At 40.1% G+C, this 22918-nt stretch overlaps 1 protein-coding gene across 7 annotated transcripts in view; it reads left to right on the plus strand.

The window, feature by feature from the left end:
- CHD7 (chromodomain helicase DNA binding protein 7) overlaps positions 1-22918 on the plus strand; it is a 134832-nt gene that overhangs the window by 64483 nt on the left and 47431 nt on the right. For all 7 annotated transcript variants that reach the window (XM_082233713.1, XM_082233719.1, XM_082233718.1 and 4 more), the window contains 4 exons: positions 11166-11304; positions 14479-14616; positions 16702-16767; positions 22524-22579. In XM_082233713.1, coding sequence (XP_082089839.1) covers positions 11166-11304; positions 14479-14616; positions 16702-16767; positions 22524-22579 — 399 coding nt within the window. The remainder of the gene's footprint in view (positions 1-11165; positions 11305-14478; positions 14617-16701; positions 16768-22523; positions 22580-22918) is intronic.

Genomic DNA, 22918 nt, shown 5'->3' on the forward strand with positions numbered 1-22918 from the left:
GACTGACTTTGCATGAGCACAAATTGAAGAGAGCCTACATTATTTGGGGACAAGAACTATTACAGGTTTTGTTCTATGGAAATGTTAGTTCTTTTGTACCTGCATTGACACCATGAGAAAAACTGTCAGTGTTGGGGCCTTATCTTCTATTGTGGGGAAGGGATATGATATTTCATCCCAATGAATGATGCCCTTGAATTTATTTATTTATTTATTCATTCATTCATTCTTTTATTTAAAATATTTATATACTTTATATTTTAAAAATACAAACAGAAATAATAACATGCAAACTTGACTGTTTATTTGTCTTTCTGAATACAAAATGAGTTTGATTTGTGTCACCCTATCAAAGTTTGTGTGGAATTTCAGAACTTTCTATTGGCTGCATCTATGGAAGAAGCTTTATATCTGTTACTTCCAGGGCCTACCTCTTGGCTGCATGAGTGTGTTGCTGTACTTACTCTGTAATTAAGTATTCTATTGTTAACACTGTGTATTGTCTGATAGAGAAGGGAAATGGCTAATGAAAGCTTAGGCCTATTGGAAAACACCCTGAACCATTATACAGGTAGCATGAACAAATTAAAAGTGTAGTGTTAATCATGGGTTTTAAACCTATTTATAAGTGCACGTTTTAAAGCTTGTACTAATGCTAGCTTACTGAATTAATGGAAACTGTGTTGAAAGCGGTGTAACATCTGTGAGGAAAACTTGTTTTTATATGCCAGGTAGTGCCAAAGGCTAAGAAACTCATAATTGAATCAAGGTTTTAGGTTAATCAATAGGCTAAATCATTAATCTGCCAAGAACCAGCTACGTACTGAACTGATCAGACCAATCATTTATTTTCTTGATAAGCTGCAATGCTACAGAGAAAGAAAATAATAAGACTACTAAAATCTATTCAGCTAAGGATAAATTCTGAGCACAGTAGCATAACTAAGGGTGTGAGGCAGTTCTTTGCATGGGTAGCGAAGTGCAGGTGTGCAGCTGTATCTGAAGCCTGTCACCAGCTTGTAAGGATGTGTCCTTGAAGGTGACAGTTGACTTACTTTGCTTCTGCTCATCCCCTAGGACACATCCTGTTGAATTATTGATCCTCCCACCCAAGTAAGGGTTGTATCGTACACCTTGACAGTGACTACCCTGAATTGAAAATGGCCCTTCACCCCCTACGGGAGCAACCTGTATGTAAGGGCTGGTCAGGGGGTCTGCCTAGCATGGCTGTGAAAGGGGGCAGGAAGAAGTTTGATATATATGGCAGCAGGATCTTTTGGACAATTCTGAATGCTACTTTGTGCATATGAAGCCACCTCATTGTGTCTTCTGTATGACAGAAGGGAATCGTTTATAATATATTGATCTTTGAATGAGAAATACTTCGGTTATAATTATTATTGGTATATAAAAACATGTAAGCCCTGCTTTATGCTTATTATCTTATTCCAGTATTCTGTGGAAGAGTTAAGTGAGCATACATGCTATTAATGTCCATTCGTAATGAATTACAGCAGTTTCCAACCGAAAGAGGCTCGAGGGCAAAAGAACATAACTCAGTCGTAGAGTATATGTTCTAGATTCAGGCTCTGGCATCTCCAAGGTGGTCTGGAAAAGACCAGGGCAGAGTATGCACTGAAAGTCCATGCAGACTAGAGGCAGGGAACATAACCGTCCTGAACACAGAGAGGCACACTTTGCCATTTTGACAGGTGGGTGAGGTCCCCATCTGTTAGTCACAATGTCATCAGATGACTTAAAAGTGAAAACAGTTACTTTGTGGCTGCAGCTTGAGCTCCTCCTACAGAGGAAGAGCCTTTGCATCATCACCTGCAATTTAAGTCAGCAATGCAAAAGGATACTTTTACTTACAGCAAGCCCCAGTAAGTGCAGATCCGTCTATGGTACTCAATCCCATAGGAATAAGTAATGCCCACCAATTTGGATGGCTTTAAATGAGGATTAGAGAAATACATGGAGATTAAGACTATATGCGACTACTAGACATGATGATTATGCTCTACCTCCACAGTTAGGGCAATATCATTCTGAATACCAGTGCTTGAAACCACAGGAGGAGAGAATGCTCTTTGGCTCAGGTCCTGATTGCGCCTGTTTGGCCATTGTAAGGACAGGATGTTGGACTAGATGTGCCATTGGTCTGATCCAGCAGTCTTTTCTTAATGTTCTTGCTGCAAGTGCCAATCAGCTGCTCATGGCTCCCGAGAAGCCTACTGGAATCACCCTTGCTATGGAGTTCCCAATGATATTACAGTTGATCAATGCTAGTTTTCTTTCACTGCCAACCAGTACTTTAAGGCTTCTGATCATTCCTTGGCAACAGCCACACAGACCAAATTGGGACCATGCTGGAACCCAACAAAAAATCATGTTAAGAACAAATTTCTGTTTTCCAAAGCCTGCGGGCTAAAGAACTACTTCTAAGAAGGATGGGTGAACACTGCTAGAACTGGTTTTTCTTCTTCTTCTTTTTAAAAACTGGTATAGATTTTTAAGTATTTTCCAGTATTTCAACAATCTTATTTGGCTGTTTTAAAATGTTTTCTGCATTTAAATTTGTAAGCTATGAAAACCTGCAGTGTTCTGAGAGAGTGCAGATGACTATGAATTGACTCTTGTTGATAGCACTGAATTTGAATAGACTTAACCTTGAGAAATTGTGATGAAACCTATCAAGTAAAGGCAGAGCATGCTGGGAAAGTAAACTCTTGTGGTTTTCCTTGGTGTTTGTCACAGCACATTTTTCTTATAGTATTTAATTGCAGAGGTAATATAGGAAATAATTACTGTGAAACTCAAAACTAAGAGAAAGTTTGCTCACAATTTTAGGACAATTGGTGATCAGACTGGTTGAGTGGTCTTCTGGGTTGAGAAGTGTGTGGTTTTGTATGTGCCAATAAGCTTAAAGTTACTGCCCCAGAAGGGCTGCAGAAGTTTCAGTAGAAAGCTGGTCCAGTGGTTCATGAAGGTTAAGGACATACAACCCTAGACAACTTTAGAGGAAGGGAGAAAGAAGAGCATTTTCCTTTTTGCTTGGGGAAAGCTAGTAGGCTTGCTGCTGTTTTTGCACTTGAAGGGTCTCTTTTCCTTCTGACCTGTAGGATGGAAGGATGGAAAGTGAAGTAATGTGTATCTATAGATTTGCGTAGTGAAAGGTGGACCAGGTAATTTTGTCGAATTCATTTTCTGGGATAACTCAGTGTGGGAGAGCTCAGTTGGTAGAGCATGAGACTCTTAATGCCAGGGTCAGGGGTTCAACTCCACATTGGGTGAAAGAATCCTGCACTGCAGGGGGTTGGACTAGACCATCCTGTGGGTCCCTTCCAACTTCATAATTCTATGATTCTGCTCCAGTGTCTCCTTTTCTTCTATCTTTCTCCCTAGATTATTCATGGGAAAGAATGCATCTGAACAGCATAGTGATCTAGCCTCTGAATAGTCTGAGATTTGCACACTCAAACTCTGTAGCCTTTTACCTGTTGAAAGTTGGGGAGTATAAGAGACCTAGGATAGATTTTGTAAGATGGGAGAGGAAAGAAATAAGATAGAGTGGCAGGAGGAAGCAGAGCACTTGGGAATTCTGAGGAGAGAGAGTGATTGTCACTTTTCCACACTCTTCAAACACTTTCCTACACATAGTCTATTCCTATAAAAAGTTAGTATTCCAATACAATGCACACTTATAGGTAGAAATATAATTTAATGTATGCATGTGACTGTGAATATAAAGCTGCTATGCAAATTAAGTTAGCATACATAATTCTGAGCTCTGAATGAGTGCTATAAAACTTTTTAAAACACAGAATTCTCTTTGCATTAGTGCAAACAGGGCCCTTCACATATTCATGGAAGATGCTTGGTCAGTAGTGACCCCTTAAAATGGGATTTGACAAATTCATTTAAAATGAGGCTGCCAAGGGTTACTAATCACAATAGCTGTCTTTGCATGCTAGGGAAGTCCCTAACTCATCAAGGGTTTGAGACTCATTGGCTACCCTCACCTGGTTTAGCCAGCCAGTCGAAGCTGTTTCCTGAGGTGTGGCCACAATCACATGCTGACAGCTTCTAGGAGCCACTGGTGAGGCCTGAGTGCAGGGGGGAGACCTAAGATCAACAACTACCCCACAAGGAGCACAACATGTCCCCCACCAGAGGTACTATCCCTCCTCTAACACCCCACAGTAGGTTGTACATACTAAAAAAAGTCCTACTTGTGGTCTTCTCATAGGTATCTAATTAAACACTCTGGGTAACAGGACACTGGAAAAGATAGGCCTTTGGTCCAATCCAGCAGGATCCTGCTTACAGTCTTATGCTTCTCTACAGTTTTAACATAGCTGGGGTGTAGGTGTGAATAAGTGAGGGTGTGAAAATATCTCAAGTACATCTCTCTACCTGCTATGCAATCTACCGAAAAGATGCCTGAAAGATCTATGCACTTAGTATACCTATATCATTGCAGTGTCCTTTAATATATGTTATTCTATGGGATAGAATACATCTTGGTGAAGTGCGAAGGGAACCAAAGAGTGCCAGCACTCTGGTTATTGTTTTTTTGTAAAATCTATCCTGTAGATAAAATCCTTATTTTTATTATCATCATGTTTAAGTGTGAAATGATGCTTAAGAGACATGAAGTTCAGTACCATCATAGTGTTCAAAATTCCTGTTGTTCTAGGCACATTTTGCAACAGGGAATTTCATTAGTGTGAGCTATTTCTGAACTCTGAGTATTAGTGGGGGTGGGCTGGGGAAGGACTAGACCATGTGAAAAATCAACATAATATTTTAGCTGCTGTTCATTCATTTTCTGTTTTGTATTCTTGTTATTCAAAAAGTACCTAGACATTCTGTTGTGTTCATAACCTAAGTTTAAGGGGCCATTTAGCTCCTAGCTTTCATATCTCAGTTTCTAAGACTGGTTGTTAGAAGCCATAGTTCCATTTTTCATTTGATCCAGCTTCTGATTCATTGGTGCTTATTCAGTGTATCTGACTGGGGCCTGGATGCAAATAAACTGATTTCTAATTCTAGATAATCTCATTCTAAAGTAATCATAGTTGTCAGGCTTTTTAATATGTTGGGAGGGGGAAATTGGGAATACCTGACACTGATGAAATTTATTTTCTCTGTAACTTGACCTTATATCTTGTGGGTTCGTTCTGGATCTGCTCTTGACATTGCCACTTTGTGAATAGGACAACTTCTCATCAATTCCATTTTATGAGAATTCTTTAACCCTCTGTCATAGATAGCCCCTGTGAGTTTGGTCCTTGTAATATGCTTTACGTGTTTCTTTCCTTGATTTTCCAGAGGTTCATAGAATCATAGAGTTGGAATGGGACCCATGGTCATCTAGTCCAACCCACTGAAATGCAGGGATTTCACCTAAAGTGTCCATGACAGATGGCCATCCAACCTTTGTTTAAAAACCTCCAAGGAAGGAGAGTCCACCATCTCTCGTGGGAGACTGTTCCACTACTGAACAGCTCTAACTGATGCAGATCATTCTGTCCTCATTCATACACAATACTGAACGAAACCATGGCTTAGCTGCTTAGCACAAACAAGAAAATGTACAGACTTCCAGAGAGATTGTCACTGCTTTGTTCCTTTCTGGTCATTCTGTTGTTGTGCTGAGTTACACCATTGTATTGTTTAGTGTGTCATCCTAATCTAGTCTCATAGTTTAGATCTCGCAGACAAACCACGAGCTTTAAACCATAGGACAAACCTTGGTTACAACTCATTATTTCTTTGGAAAGAACTAAACTATGAGCCTGGGTCTGGGTGACAAGCTAAGGCAAACCATGGTACAGCAGCAGAAAAACTGGGGAGAACTGGCTGCAGTCTCCTCACCAGGAGCCCACATATTTGCTCACTCCTTCTAAGTCAGGGGTTGGCAACCTAAGGCCCATGGGCTGAAAGTGGCCCACGGAGGCTGTTTAACCAGCCCACAAGCCACCCCCGAACCAAGCTGCCCACTTGGTAAGTCCCTGCACATTGCGCTATACTGGCACATCATAGCGCGGGGACTCTCTTCCGTGGCTCGCTTCTGTGCATGCCCAGATGCCGGTAATCGCTTCTACACAGGCACGATTTTCGGCATCTAGGCATGTGCAGAAGCGATTTCCGGTGCCGTGGACATGCACAGGCACACTTTTCTGCATCACGCTGTGCCGGCCCGGCCCATGGAGGATCTCTGCGGGAGTGATCCGGCCCATGCCTGGTAAGCCTTGCCGACCCCTGTGCTAAGTCATGGTTTAGCTTAGGTGAAAGCCTGATCGCACACGATCTCCTAACACAGAATGCTTGCTGATATTTTTATACATTTTTTGGTCTCCTCTGACTACTAACAGTGTTCTCAGCAAAATTTAATGTGCTGGTCTTAATGTACAGTCATATCTCGGCTCCCAAATGCCTTGCGAGTCAAACGTTCCGGCTCCTGAACGCTGCAAACCCAGAAGCGAGTGTTCCAAACATCCGACAGGGCTTCCGTGGCTTACGATTGGCTGCAGGAGCTTCCTGCAGCCAATCAGAAGTCGTGCTTTGGAAATTGAATGTTTCAGAAGTCAAACGGACTTCCGGGACGGATTCTGTTCGACTTCCAAGGTACTACTGTATATATTGAGCCCGTTGTACCTGAGAGTATTTTTTTAAAAAATGGTTTATGGAAGTATAATTATCATTACTGACGATCTTACGATCACTGACCATTACAGTAGCAGCATACAATATACCTCCGAAGCAGTAATACACCCAAATAAATCAAGGCATCCATATTTCCCAAGCATAGGAGCTAACTCCTAGGGGTAGAAGTCCCCACACTCCCCCATAAACTAGTCGAGGGGCCCAGGCACCCACAAAGTTAGTTTGCATTGCCATTCAAATGGTGTGAGTACACCACATCTTGTGATCAATTAAGTGGGGTGGGGCTTATCTCCCCCCCCCCCAATATTTTATTCAAGTTGGCACCCCTCAAGCTGGCATGGATGGTGAATGTTGACCATATAAGCATAAGAAATAAAACCCCACTAGATGATGCAGAAGACCCACAATTAGAGACTCACAATTGAATAGTTGCCCCACCACCACCACCACTTCAATGGCCAAAGTACAAGGTTTAGTGACCTATTAGTGTTTCCTGTATATAGGTATAAAGACATTTTGTATTAAGCAACTAATAAGCTGAAATGATGGTGGTGGTGGTGGTGGTGATGATGATGATGATGATGATAATGTTCTCAAGGTTTCATAGAGAGCTGCTCTTGGTAAGTGCCTGAAGATTGTAGAGTTCACACACACACACACACACACAGAGAGAGAGAGAGAGAGAGAGAGAGACTCAAACTAGACTCTCATACTTGTTTGGCTAGCCTTTTGAAGGCAGGGCTTGAGTAGTAAAGAGTGTTGTGTTTTAGCACCTGTTTATTTAATTTAGTAATTACAAACTTGTTTAATATGTGAATTCTTTGTTTTTATGTATAAATGATGATGGCAGTGTAGCCTGTCCTCGATCTTCGGAAAATTTTTAGGATAAGCTTGTAAACAAATATATCTCCAATTGTATCAAATGCTAATTTTACTCCTTCAGCATTGGTTGATTTGGCCCTGTTGGTTGCTTCTCAGCTGCATGTTTGTCAGTAGTCGCTTTTGTAGTTCCTGCCATTGAAGCCTTTTCTGTTGTTGTGTTGCTAACTATTCTTTTTAGTGTTCCCTGTATTTTTTTATCTCTAACCTTATTTTACTAGTGTGCTATTTTGCCCATTCCGCATCATTATACCATACTTGACATAGCTTATCCATGTTGCACAGGATGTCTTAACGCAGGCTTGATTCTGTGCATGTGTGAAACGTCAATATATCTTGCTACAGCAGCTCTCAAAATACTTGTAATTTCCCCTCTATAATTTTTTTACAATAAATAATACTTGTAAGAGCAGTGCAGTCTCCAGTTGTCCCAAATGTACTAATTATGAATACAATGATTAGGTGTATGAATGTTATTGTGTGCATGCAGATAATGGCTATGTTTTTTTTTGGGGGGGGGAGGGTGTATATGCAGTACCTGCAGGTAAATGTGGCTATGAATACCTTTAGGATGCCTTTGAAATTTGACTATAAGTAATTGTTGCCCATTGTAGACAGTTAATGTTCCAAATCAGCAGGTGAAATCTATATTGTTTATCACCAAGCTGAAGACCAGGGATGTAAATGCTCTGAAGCTGAGACAGAGCATATCTTCAACTTTTCTTTCTAAACTGCCTGCTACAGAATGCAGACAATCCTTATCAAATCGTTTCCTTTAATTGGTCAAATATTTTATTAAACAGATAGGTTTCCTGGGCTTGGCTATTTGTCTGAAATTTGGAGTTGAAATAAATTGGATTCTAGGTGTGTTGTCTTGCCTCTTGTATGAATAGTGTGCATTTGTGCTTCTGTTTAGAAGGAATATAGCAACTATTGGAAGTCCCATGTCAGAATACTGCATAGGGAGGGAAGTTGAATTATATAGGTCATGGACGAGCAGAAGGTAAATCAGCATCTACTGGATGGCTTGCAGTAGATTTATAAAGATTCCCAACTTTCAATCGGTCAACAATAGCAACAATAAAGCAGAAACAAAAAAAATAGGCTGCTGAAATAAATAAAGCTTGGGCAGAAATGAGGATTGAATTTTTGTGTGAAAGGGTAGAGCTCAGTCCTGTGAACGAAAACAAATTCCTGGGCTGAGCATGTGTTTGAAGGCACCCTGCTTTTTAATTGTATGCCTGTCTCCCCGAGCCAATATTGTGCACTTTGCTATGGATGGTGGACATTGAGGTTCTAGTAATAAACAAAAGTAGATTCTGCAGAACTGAAGTCTATCTACACTTGAGGTAGGTCGCCAGTGAGGAAAATGTTTTAGTTCATACTCTTACTTATTACTAGCTAGCTAGAAGGGGGGAAGCTTTCTGAATATACAGATTTTCTGCTTAAATTTCACTATGTGGCTTGCATGAAACCTCCTATGTTGCAAGCACTTGGAGATTCTTTATGTCCTGAACAATAGAAAAGACGGAATCATTAGCACTTTCTAGCCTTTCAGCAAATTGACATTTTATCAAACCTGCCCTGTGCTGTTCTTCAATATGTTACGCCAGTTACTCAAATGCAGTAGTGCACCCAGGGTACACTAACCGTTATTAAATTAAATGGTATGCTTAGCTCTGATTTATAGAGGTCACCAGCAAAAAGCACTAGCCTGTCAACTTGCTTTACCTGGCAGCAGCTCAACTACGACAGGCTTACCTTTGATTTAAACAAATTTGAGAAATATGTAAAGTTTGGGAAGCAGTTTTGCACTGATTTGATAAAAGAAACCACAAAATGCTGCAGCGCAGGTGTTGAGAATGTTTGAAAGCTGATTGAGGGAAGCAGATGGCTTTAGTCAGTGGCATCCAGCCAAAAGAGCAGGTGCTGGTCATGTGACCACTGGTTACCAGGGTAATCTGATTGCTCTTGGCGTGCAGATGAAAGGAAAGGGGCCCAGTGTTCAGCTGTAGTATTGTATAATTTGTGGCAGTTAGAGCGGAAATAAATGCTGGAAATGGAGCCTCATAGTAGGGGAGACTTCTGTCCATGTGTAGTATACACACTAGGGCAGTTGCAAAAGGAACTGTTGTACAGATTGATTAAAAAAATTGTCTTGTATCCCTTCTAAAGATATCAAACATTCTTAGTAATGTCAGGTTCTCATAGACATTGTGTGTGTGCGTATATTGTTCTTCATAATCTGAGTTTTGGAAATAACAAATATTTAAAATTTGTATTCTTCAACTGCTATATTAAAAAAGAAATGGAGCACTTAATTAAGGTACCTCATGTTATAGACCATTATATGAAACGCAGTGTTTTCAGTTTATAAATGTTCAGATATCTCCTGTCCTATTTTTCTTCTGTTAATTTTGAGTATTTAGGTTAAAAGCCACAAATATGTTTGGCAGAAGCAATGAATATAGGTGTTTTAGGAACTTAAAATTGGGAAGGGGAACAGAAGTGGATATTGGATATGTATGTTATTTCATCTCCTGATACAGTTGCACTTTTACACACAAGAACCTGTGTGTGTGTGTGTGTGTGTGTGTGTGTTTGAGAGAGAGAGAGAGAGAGAGAGAGAGAGAGAGAGGGAAAGAATGAGAATTGCAGAATGTATCAGAGGAATGACACCTGAGTATTCATAAGAATTTTGATAGGAAAGCTGCTTCCGTAGAAAATACTCCTAACATTCACATTGAGCTGACTCAGAATTTTATTTCTTTATTGTTTTATACATTGTGCATATGGTATTCAAAAACCTCAAGTTGAAGATAATGGTAGCTTTGAATTCTCTTATGGCTTTGATATGTTGAAGGGGAAGCACCTAACCCTGTTCTGGCAAGTAAAAACTTCTACCTGCTTGCTGCCGGCATTCTGAGGTCAGAGTGAGTGTATAGCCCTCAAACCTTACTGGTTTTAGGAGAATCAGGACTTTCTTTACTAGGGCAGGATTTTCCTGCATGTCATCCAACTCTGCCCTTTCCCCCATTTTAATGCCAAGGCACATCCTGTGGTATGATTTCCACTTTTAGAAATATGAAGACTTATAAAAGAAAAAAGAAAAAACAAGAACAACACAAGCCCTTAACATATGCTGGTTTTTTTAAATACAGTGGTACCTCGGGTTAAGAACTTTGCTTCAGGATGAGAACAGAAATCACGCGGCGGAGGTGCGGTGGCAGCGGGAGGCCCCATTAGCTAAAGTGGTACCTCAGCTTAAGAACAGTTTCAGGTTAAGAACAGACTTCCAGAACAAATTAAGTTCTTAACCCGAGGTACCACTGTACTGTTATAAATCATCCCACTGTAAGCTCCTGTGTGTCTAATAGGCACTGGCTGTTGAGCTAGCATGCTTTTTTTCTTTTAAGTTTTGTGTTCTACTGGATGGATCTAGTAGAAAAGTATATTGCAGAGATTTAACAGGTAGTAGTAATAGGATGCATTTAATACATTTTTAAAATTTTGAATTAGGTTGGAGTTATTGAAGTAGCTATGATGAAATGATTTCAAGTGTTCCATTCCATGTGGTGTAAAAAGCTTTGTTTATTCAACCGCTCATGTTTTAGTAACAAGAAACCAGAATTGGAATCCAGTGCTGTGAAGAAAAAGGTCAACAAGGGAAAAGAAGGTTCTGAAAACTCAGATTTAGAAAAAACACCGCCAGGATCACCACATCCTGAAGAAGAAGATGATGCAGGAGTTCAGGTAATACCACTGGTTATATATTTCATGCATAATTATAGAACACAACGGCCTCATTTAGAAATAACACTGAACTATGGCTTAGTGTTAGGAGAAAAAGCAACAGTGAGCCTTGAGCTTGTGTGCTCCCCTTCCTTCTCTAGCACTGTTAGGATTCTGGAAGGGAGCCGCTGTGCTTCCTCCTCTCCTATTATTCCTACCTTCTGCATCACATTGTTAAGGAATTTCTAATCAATAAGAGGACCTGTTCTCTTTTTATTTAACTAAATTATCTTACTGGCCTCTGATGAGAGGCTCTGCCAAAAGCTTTTTCAAAATCCAAGTATATAATACCTACTGAGTCACTTCATATATATTTTGGTGGACACTCTCAAATATTCCTAAAAATTTAGTGAGTCAGAAACCAATTCTCTCTTTCCAAGTCTTGTTTAAGAACGCTCCTCAACTTCAGAGTCTTTTCAGTTGCTCTGCATCATCTATAAAGATGCAAGTTAGACATGACACCTCAAGCTTTTTAATAAATCCAAAGATTGTACAGTGGTACCTTGGTTTTCGAGCATCTCGGAAGCCGAACGCTGAAAACCCAGAAGTAATTGCTTTTGTTTTCAAACATGTCTCGGAAGTCGAACAACTTCTTCTTCTTCTTCTTCTTCTTCTTCTTCTTCTTCTCCTCCTCCTCCTCCTCCATTGACTTTGCCAGCTGCCCTTTGCAACTCAGTTTTCAAAACGTTTCAGAAGTCAAGCGGTCTTCTGGAACGAATTATGTTCAACAACTGAGGTGACACTGTATATCTCTTGTTTTCTCTTCTCTGCCCTAAGTACAAGCAGCAGCAGTTTTGAAGTGAAACACTTACAACAGAAGGGCTCTCCATCTCCAGTCACCAAGTTTCAGGGGACAATAGGCTTCTAAGTTAGATGGCTTCAAAACTGGCTATTGGGGCTGTTCAGAAAGTAGTGTTGAATGCAGAATCCAACATTCTCCATTTTTATTCTAAAAATGCAGCAGTATATACAAATTTATATTTGAAACAGGGCAATGCTTGGAAAAATGGGAACACAGTAGTGATTAATGACCAGGCGGTTTATAAAAAGATTTCTAAACCAACTTTCAGGATATAAATGCTCTCACAAGACAGTTTACAGTTCTAAAATCAAATGTGATAATATATAAAAATAGCAATTTTAAAATGCATGCATGCTGTAAAATGACCAGTAAATCTGAAGCACAGCAGTTAATGAAGTGCAGAATGGTCCTGTCTCCTCCTGCCACTGGTGCCTCCATGGAAGGTAGCTAATCCAGGAGTGGCCCCAAGTTGCACATCTGCCTCTTCATAGGGAGTTGCTGTATTACAACAATATCTGCAGGGCTACAGGTTTCCTAACTCTGGTATAGATGTTGACAAACCATGGGGAACAAGGTAGAACCTCGAGGCACCCTGAAAGCCTCTGGTATAGGAACGGAACAGAAATCTCCCAGCATTGCCATCTAGATCCATTCCCCAGAAGGGACCATAACACCATGTGTCATCCCAGACAGGATACCATGGTCAGTGGTATACAAAACTGCTGTGAGGTGCGGCAAAACCATCAGGGTCACACTTTTCACATTGATTCCCTGGTGTAGATCATCCACCACGGTGGTTTCTGTCCCAAAACCAAAAATAAGATAAGTCTGTAGCTGGGAACATTCCTCTTGTTCTTGGAACGTCATTAAAAATGGTAAATTTGAGATTGGGTGATTAATTTTCCAGAGCCAATGGATCTAAATTTGTCTTCTTTATAACGATTTTACCACTTTCACCTTCAAGGTAGCTGGAATTAGACCTGGTTGCATTTCTCCTGAAGGAACAAGCATGTAATCTGTTCCTTGATTCAACCTTTCAGGCATATCATAGGACCACCGGCCCTAAAGCTGCATTGGCTGCCAATATGCTTCCAGTTTGCATTCAAGGCAATAATGAAAATGCTGAGACTAAATAGCTTGGGACCTCAGTACCTGGGGGAACACCTCTCCACATATATTCCTGCCCAAGAATTATGGCCTGCTGGTGGGTGGCAGCCCTACTCACATCCCTATTGGGTTCTGACCATACTAATAGTTTTCTTCTGCAAAATGCAGCAAGTAGGCACATTGATTTAATGGTCTTAGATATTAATTTTGTTGCTCTTGTGTTAAGCAGGCATCTGGTCACTTAAAATAGCTACAACACTGTGAGGATGCAGTGGTGGCAGAAAAGCAGGCTTTCATTGCCATCATCCGTGCCAAATAGTAGTATGTATGATCGAATCCAGTCTGTGTTTGGCCACATTCATCATGATTTTTTTCTGCCACCTGTGCTCCATTTGTTGACTTTGTCATTTAACAACCCTCAGATCCTAATAAAAAGGAGCTTAATTAACACTATGACTTTGCTGAAGACGTTCAGGAGCGATCGTACTGATAGCTCTACTCATCTCCTGATTCAAGAGCCAGCTAGGATTTCAATAAGATCCCTGGCCTAAACTTCTGGGAAATTCCCCAGCATAGAAGCCAACTTCTAGGGGCCATGGGGGCTTCGGCCCCCACAATAAAATATTTTAGGGAGGTGGGCATGAACTGCATCATGTGATCAATTACGCAGGGCAGGACTTACCTGGTCCCCCATAATATTGTATTCAAGTTGGCACCCCTGTTCCCCAGGGATATCAGTAAACATTCTGGGTCTCTAAATCTTCTTGTTCAGACCATCAAAATCATTTCTCTAATCTCTCCAGAGATTGGATGCAGCATTCCACTCTAATATCCTACCACTGAGAAAATAATACTGTAACTTATTTGGTGTATTTCTTGTTAATTGGTAGCATGAAAATATCTATATGGAATCTTCTAAAGCGAAATTTCTCCAGGACGCACACTCTGGCCTCTTTCCTGTTGTGCTCTTTCACCTGTGGCATCTAGTATATATTTCTTCTATTTTTATTTGATTTACTGCAAAGTTTTAATTGTGCTTCATAATGAAAAGCAGAATCATTTCCCATTCTGTAGAATGGGTAGGGCACCTGCTTTTGTGATAAGGCCCTTGAATTCCTTCTGTCCCTCTGCTTTCAAAGGGGAATAGATTTCTCTCTCGAGGTCTATAGTCCTGCTAATCAATAGGATGAAATTTTACAATGCAGGGTGGTTTTTTTCTTTTTCAGAAGAGGCGCTCTAGCAGGCAGGTTAAGAGAAAGCGTTACACAGAAGACCTTGAGTTCAAGATTTCTGATGAAGAAGTTGATGATGCAGATGGTGCTGGAAGAAACTCCCCTTCAAATACTTCTCAGTCTGAGCAACAGGTCTGTTCATATTTATGCTCTTCAAATGGGTTAGACTGAAAATTCTCTATAACCATTTAGGCTGTAAAACATTTAAGTGTTGACTTTGCTTCCAAGGGACTTCCATCTCAGCTTGGCTCAACATGCCAAAGGAAATTAGTTGTTTAGGTTCTTAAAGGCTGTGCTCATTCAAGTTTTCTTTACAAGCCTACAATATGTAATTCAACACAATTTAGTGAAATTAATGGTCTCTGTTGTAAAGCCTAAAACTAGGCTCCAAGGAGACTGAATTTACCTCTGTGAATTCAGTGGTCTGGCTTCTATGACTTAATAAACCACTTAAGCTTGTCTCCTGCTGTCAGGCACTATAAGAACCCCTTTATGAAATTACTGTCTTGTAGTAACCAGCAGGATATGCTTTATTTTCTATGCAATGTAAATGATGGATAAAATAGGTTGAATAAAATGAAGGGCGATAATGTGAAATGACTCCTTTAACATTTTTTTTGTAGTAGTAGTTTTTTAATGTCGCTACTTCACTTAACTAACTTGGGAAACCATTGCTGAAAGTGCGCACACACTTAAATATTAAATTGGTAATTAATATGTTAAGTTTTCTTAAATTTTATTTCTGATATCTTGAGCTGAATATCTCCAAGAGGAGGTGTGTGGATAAGGGGCATCAATATTGTTTTGAAATTTGATGTTTTTGATCAACTACAGAAGAATTTATTCCTATTCTCTGCAAAACTGAGGGTGTCATTATTACCGCAAAGCTATGTAACAACAAAATGATGGCAACAACAAAATTCCTTAAGATGCTTTCTGGGTCAGATCTTTGGTCCAGCTACTCCAGAACTTTCTTTCCAACAGCAGTCAGCAAGATGCTTCCAAGCATGAAAGCTGGATATAAAACTGGAAGCAAAATGCTTCTGAACATGAAGATACCATACAGCCATGTGACTAGTAGCCATTCATATCCTCATGGATCTATCTGATCTCCATTTAAAAGATACCTGAGTGACTGTTACAACATCTTGTTTTAGTGAGTTCTATAAATTGTGCGAAGAAGTACTTCCTTGTGTCTATCCCAAATCAATTACTAATCAAATTTGCAGAAAGCAGTGTGGGTTAATTGTGTTGTGCTTATTTTCTTGCCTATTAATGCTCCTCTTTGTAAAGTGGTGACTGTGAATTCTAGTATTTGGAGTGAAGAAGAAAAACATCTCACTCATTCTCAAACAGTCTTCACGCCATAAATAGTTTTATGAACCTGTATTATGTGCCTTTAGACATTTTTTCTCTTGGTAGAGAAAGGCCAAACCTATTGGCTGTGAATTGGTGGCTAACTTGGAGCCACCCAGTGAGCCTCATGGCCAAGTGGGGATTTGAACCTGATCTTAGTCATAGTCTGGCTCTAACTGCTATACCACACTGGCTCTTACAACTCACGATGGCTATATATTACCTCCTGTATCAGGCATTTTACATATGAATGCTGGTTGCTGGGGATCATGAGTAGGAGAGTGCTATTACACTCATGTACGTCTTGTAAGCTGCTCATAGACATTTGGTTGCCCACTATGAGAACATAGTACTGGACTCAGTAGGCCTTTGGGCTTCTCCAGTATAGCTCTTCTTAATGTTGGTAGCTCCAGAAGCAGAAGCTCTTCCTCCTTTTTTTCTTTTCTTCCAGTTCTTTATCCTTCTCTTTCAGTTTCTCTTGCTCCTTTTTAGAATGTGAAACACTGCTAAATATATATGCACAGGGAATCCTTGGAAATGTGGAAATCAAGAGAGAGTCTAGGATTTATTTATTTATTTAGCTTCTTGGTGGTTTTTCAGACACAAGGGAGGAGTCAGAGAAAATGGGGGGGGGGTAATACCATGAATATCAATTCTGCCTCAGCTACCATTAACTCAGCAACACCAGAAAAGGAGTGATAGGCTATTTTCTTAAATTTTGTACCACTGAACTGAACTCCATAATGTTCACTCTCATGTTGAAAGAAAGCATTATGAGTTCATCAGGATCTCTATAATCAGAATGGTTGCTCCTTTGCACTTTTTTCACCTATGTAACTACTGTGAAATGTTTAATTGTAGGAATCTGCTGATGCTGAAGGTCCTGTCGTAGAGAAAATCATGAGTAGCCGTACAGTCAAGAAGCAGGTAATTTAAACAAAGCAAAACTTCATATCTCAGTGCTTGTTTATTACATAATTGCTAAACAAAAAAAAAATGGATTTCACAAGTGGTTTTAAAACCTGTATATGCAACTGAAAATGCATGTTTAAGCTGCCTATCCCACTAGATTAAATTAAGGTGATTTTTAAATCAGTGATTTAAATCACTACTTAATAATGAGCAAGATACTGTGCAAGGAAATTGGAAAATGGGAAGCTCACAGTGAAAGATCATGAAACACTACAAAACAGCTTCCTTAGACAAATAGCAACAAAATACTGGGGGGGAAATACTGATTGGGACACTCCATTATTGTAATAGAGGGATCTTTATAGGGAGGTATTATTAGAATTGTATTTTTGCAAGTGTTATCGTGTCATGTGAATATTTGAGACTCAACAAGTTCTGCATGCTGCTTGTTCACTGCCTTTTGTTCCTGTGATATAACTCACTATTCCAAGAACATTTAGCCTGGATTAATGTTTAACTCACAACATCAAATACTTTTTCTGCATTGGTGCAAGGAGGCACAAGATAGAGGCATTCAGAAACTTTCATTTTTGCTTTGAAGCATTAAACTGTAGTTAACACATAAGTAGTGTAAGTTTTGCTCCAGTTTTTAGAATATTTTTAGTATAATTACTAGTTTCTGATTGCAAACATTGTTTCTTAATTATGAGTTCTTTTCATTTTTTGAAAAATATTATACATATTAATATCATTATTTTGGTGAATAATCTCCTTCGTCCAATAAGCTCCTCTGTTGACAGTCTGGAATTGTTTAACCTCTGAAGTATCTTATATTGTGGCCTTTTTCTATTGCTTCTGCTAGATATTGACTATCTGATGCTCAACTTTTTCTAATATTATTAAAAATTGTAGTCCCTTGATTCCCCTAGGACCATACACTCTACCTTTAAAAAATGGAAGTCTGAAGGCTTGTCATACTTTATTGTAAAGTTGTTGTTAATTCTTCTCCCAGCTATGACTACTGAATTTGTCATTTGCCAAAAATCAGAATGGGCCTTTTCAGTGGTGACCACCTGTATGTGGAATGCTCTCCCCAGGGAATGCCTAAGGATGCCTCGTGCTCTCATTGTTATTGGGCCTATTGCCTCAGTAACTCCAAGTGATACATGCACATGCCCCTGGGGAGAGCATTCCATAGCATGGAAACATTATGTCAGGCACCACCCACTGCTGTGTGTTGGAAACAACCAAATGCCTTTGAAAATGTGTGCACTCACATGCCAATCACGGACATAGACCCATATCTAAATAACCCATTTCTGGTAATAAGCTTAGATCTGGAAGCATCCTGGTTGCAACCAAGTTTTAGGCCTGATTTTGACACCAAAATTGCCTTGGTCACCCTGGTTGGTTACCAGTGCAGGGAGAAAGAAAAGAGGAGTGCAGCCTTCTTGGTTCTTCAGACTCTTGGCAGCTTTTGATACCATTGGCTCTGGTGTCCTCCTTGTAATGCTGCAAGGTATGAAAGGGTTCCTTTCTCTCCACTAGGCTCTTTAATATTAATATGAAGCCACTTGGTTGAGGTCATTGGGGATTAAGGGGCATGGTGTCAATGCTGATGATACCCAGCTCTGTGTCAACCATATTGGACGAGGCAGTGCAGGTGCTAGACTGCTGCCTGGAGGCAGTATCGAACTGGACGAAGGCCAATAAACAGCCTGAATTCTGACCGGTTGGGGGCACTGTTGGGTATGCCACTGAACACCAGTTGTGATGGTAAACAATGGGGGAGAATGCTGTGTTCTGATAGATACACAGGGTTGTTCTTAAGGTTGCATGATTTGCAGAAAAATAGATGTTAAGATTCTTGAAGCTGAGGAAATGCCCAAGTGAACAGAATAAAATATACCTTTTTATCCCTCTGATTTTGTAAGTTAACACTTTTTTTTACAATATATGGCCTGAATTACCACAAACCAGTTTTTCCCAAACTGATCCATGGAACCCTGGGGTTCTGCGAAGCAGTCCCAAGGGATTCCATGGAGAAAAATGTGTGATTTCCGTTGATCCTCGGCCATGGGGATTAAATGCAGTACTTGGCCAACTGTATTGGGAATCCCTACCCCTTCTTTCCTTCCCTCTCTGTGCTGTTGGGAAACCAGGAAGGCAATGCTGGTCTTCCCCCACAGCCTTGCTACTGGGTTAAATGTACTGTTCAAGGGCTTGTCCTTGGAATCCCTCATTCAGCTGCAGCCTGACACAAGGGTAAATTTTACTATGGGGATTAATTCTACTCTTTAGTAAAGTGTTGGCTTTAACACTCTCATAGAACCAACTTTCAATATTGTATTCATATTTTTAATACACTTTGGGGTGGAAATCCTGTTAAGACTATTGAGGGATAATAGGTCCCTTCAATTATTTACTATGAATCCAGTATTTTTTTAGTGCATTTTAGGTTTCTGTTTTGCTTTCTCTTCTATTTTCTCTTCCAGAGCTTCCCGATAGCCCAATAAGGAGTTTTAAGTTGTCACTGAGGAATACAGTGTTCCCCAGTTGTTTGTAATTTGTGTTACACTATTTTTATGAATATTGAATATGACACCAATAAAATATAATTAGTTTGTCAAACTAGAGTCATATTCAAATCAGTTATTAACTTTATTTCCAGCTAAGAGTTGGGTGTGAGACCAATAGTGTCCCAAATTCTTTAAAGGCATTAGAAGGAGGAAACTGGCTTGGGAGAAGGTTGGATCTTTGGGCATGAAGGGGATTAAGTGTATGCTAAAGGTGGAAATAGAGATTGCCACCTATTGTGGGTACCTTGAGTCATGTCTAAGTCAGTGATGGATCTGGCAATGATTTTGGGCTACTGTACATGTTGATGCATACATGCAGTCACTCCAGCCTATTTCTGATGACTTTACACTGTTGTAGATTGGCCAGGATATTTAGTGTACTCAAAAGTGAGGATGCTGGCATTCCACCACCAATCTGAGTGTGTATAAAATGTTCCTGAAGATGTTGTGGCACCTTGAGATGGAGAGTCATTGGAGAGGGCAGTGGGTGCAGCACTAGAAAGGCATGTGCTTGAAAGTAGTAACAGTGCTGGCCCCAACCCTGTCCTGAAGTTGAAGGAATCATGGACCCCAAGGGTCATCTAATCCAATCCCCTGCAATGCAGGAATCTCAGTTGAAAGTATTCATGACAGATGGCCATCCAACTTCTGCTTCAAAACCTCTAAGGAAGGAGAGTCCACAATCTCCCATTCTATTGTAGAAAGGAGTCTTTCTGGACTGGCCAGGTGGCTTGTAGTTGTGGTTTCTTGGGAACAAACAAGTCTTGGTTAAGCTAGTCAACTTTGTTCAAACTGTCAAACTATGGTTAAACTATTCAAACTATGCCTTAGTGTTTCATGCACACCAGGTCAGAAACTTAAAACTAATGTTGTACCTGGTGCAAGTGTCTTGGTTTCCTGGATGATGTTGATGTTGATAATGATAATGATAATTTATTTATATCCTACCCATCTGGCTGGGACATTTGGCTGGTCTTTCCCCTGTAGAGGGTGGCATTGCAGTGGCACATTTCCTCAAAGAGCCGGGGGGAAATGGCATCATTCAGAAACTGATCTGCAAGGCCTTCCTGTACATGTGGTAAAAAAGAATGATGAACATTGTGACCTCCTCATCCCATGCCCTCTGAGAGTCAAGGGATGCTTTAAATTGGCTATCCTATCTGTCCTATTGCAAAGGCAATAGTTTTTAAAGGTTTGGGGAGGCCATTCTGGAGGGTTGCTACAGCTGACCAACACATCATTTTGCTAGTTCATTGCACTAGAAAAGGGAGCAGATGGAGGCAGATTTCAGAATTCCTACTGTGGGTCTGGAAAGCCCACCTCTTAAAGAAGGTGCAGAATACACACAGAAACACAAAAACACCAAGGTCAGGGATTATTGTTTCTAGGTTTGTGAAAACAGAATGGAGACTTCAGGGCACCATGTGGATTGTTAATCAGATGTTTGCACAGAAAGTGCTAATTACCCTGAAGCCATGAGTTGCAAGTTGCAAGCAATAGTCCTTTCTTATGGGCAGTATTGGGTGTTGATTGCAAGCTCACATGAAAGGTTTTTTTGGTCCAATAATAGTATTTTCCCCAACAATTGCTGGGTATCCCTGTTTTTAAACAAATCATATATAAATGGTGCTACAATTTAAGAAAGTAAATTGGTGTGTGGTGTATGGTTGGTTTAACTTTGTTGCTTCCTTATTCATCCTATTTTAGATGTTAGTAGGGTGAACTGGCCTGTGGTCACTTTAAATTTCCTCCTCCTTGGCAGCAGCTGCAAAGCTACCTGCCTTGTGAGGGAGGACATAGAGAGAGGCAGGGAAAGAAGTCTATTGGTAGGCAGAGTTAGGAGTGAGTTTATGAGACAAAGCACCAATGAGAGCCACTGAGCCATGGGAACGGATTTGTTTTTCTACCTCTCTTGCCACATGGTTTCAGTGAGCATCTGGGGCAGGGCAATAAACTATATCAGGTTTGTACATAATAAGCCAAGCTTCATAAGTCATCCACAAACCATTGCTTATGATTGTGGTTTGTTGGGAAGAAACAAGCTATGGATAAACTACAGTCATACCTCAGAAGTTGAATAGAATCTGTTCTGGAAGTCTGTTCGACTTCCAAAACATTTGGAAACCAAAGTGTGGCTTCTGGTTGGCTGCAGGAAGCTCTTGCAACCAATCGGAAGCTGCGGAAGCCCCATCGGATGTTTGGCTGCCAAAAGAACGTTCGTAAACTGGAACACTCACTTCTGGGTTTTGATCGTTTGGTAGCTGATTTGCTCAGGAACCAAGGTGTTTCAGATCCAAGGTACGACTGTACTGGGTTGGGTTTACACAATGGAACAAATAATGGTTGATCTAAACAAACCATACCTTAGCATTATATGGAAAGCAGGCCAGACTTCAGGATGAAATTATACCTTAAACTGTATCAAAATCTGAGGTTTTCTTTCTGGGTTTTTTTAAAAAAATGTTGAAGTTGCAGAACGTGCCACACAGCCTGCATAAATTTATTTTATTGACAGTATTGGTTTAAGATTTTTTGTCACAGTTTTAGCCTTATTAAATGTTATATTTTGGGCGTTAATTTAATTTGGCTGCTCTGCATGCAAGGTCACTTGTCAGAATGAATTTAATTGCACCGTTGAGTAAAACTAACATCATGAACAATAACATGTTAAAACTACGATTAGAAGTGAAAGGTTCAGTTTCATACAGTTTCTTATTATCAGTGCTAACAATATGGAAGTATAAACGCTGTTAAAACACTACTTGAACATGTTACAAAAACCACAATATAAAGTTGCCAGGCACCAGCCAAAAATAATACATATGGCATTCACGAGTGCAGTTGCTAATTGGCTGCTGCCTGAGAAAATGGTACACTTGGCTTCTCCTTAACACTGTTGGTTTGGCTGGAAGCCAGAGTTGGGGTCAGCTTGTTGTGAATGAAGCTGCATGCGGTTAGGGAGGAGTTAAAATGATTCATGTCTTGGGTGTTGTAATAAGTAGTGCAGAATGTTCATGGGCAGACAGATGTAGAAAACCCTTTACCTATATCATTCTTCCCCTTTTCTTTAAAAAAATGCCATACAATAAACCTTCCTATTGTTAAATTCCAATCTGTGTTACATTATATGTAAGTTGGAGGTGATAACTTATAGCAGAGTTCATAATTAACATCGTGAGTATCTTTTTACAGATGGAGAATGGAGAGGAAGTAGAAACTGAAGAATTCTATGTAAAATACAAAAACTTGTAAGTAAGCAATAACTTCAAAATTACTTGAAGTACACTCAACTCCCAACTTACACACATTTAACTTGTGCAAATTCAGCTTTATGTGCTTGGCCAGAAAAAACCCAAAAATAAATAAAAAGGGACAGGCATCCAGGAACAGAATGTCGGCAAGCTCATTGCAATTGCACTCACCTTGAATAGCATTCATAGGTTCAGGGAGAATGTTTAGTAGCCTTGGAAGAGTACATGCAGCCTTGGGAGAGTATTAAGAGTCACAAGTAGAGTGTTTTTTTTTCTGTATGTGAGTTTGGCTTTAGACGCTATTCCTGGAACGTAACCCCGACGTAAGTTGAGAGT

This window comes from Podarcis vaucheri, assembly GCF_965113315.1.
Source record: "Podarcis vaucheri genome assembly, chromosome: 8".
Taxonomy (NCBI): domain Eukaryota; kingdom Metazoa; phylum Chordata; class Lepidosauria; order Squamata; family Lacertidae; genus Podarcis; species Podarcis vaucheri.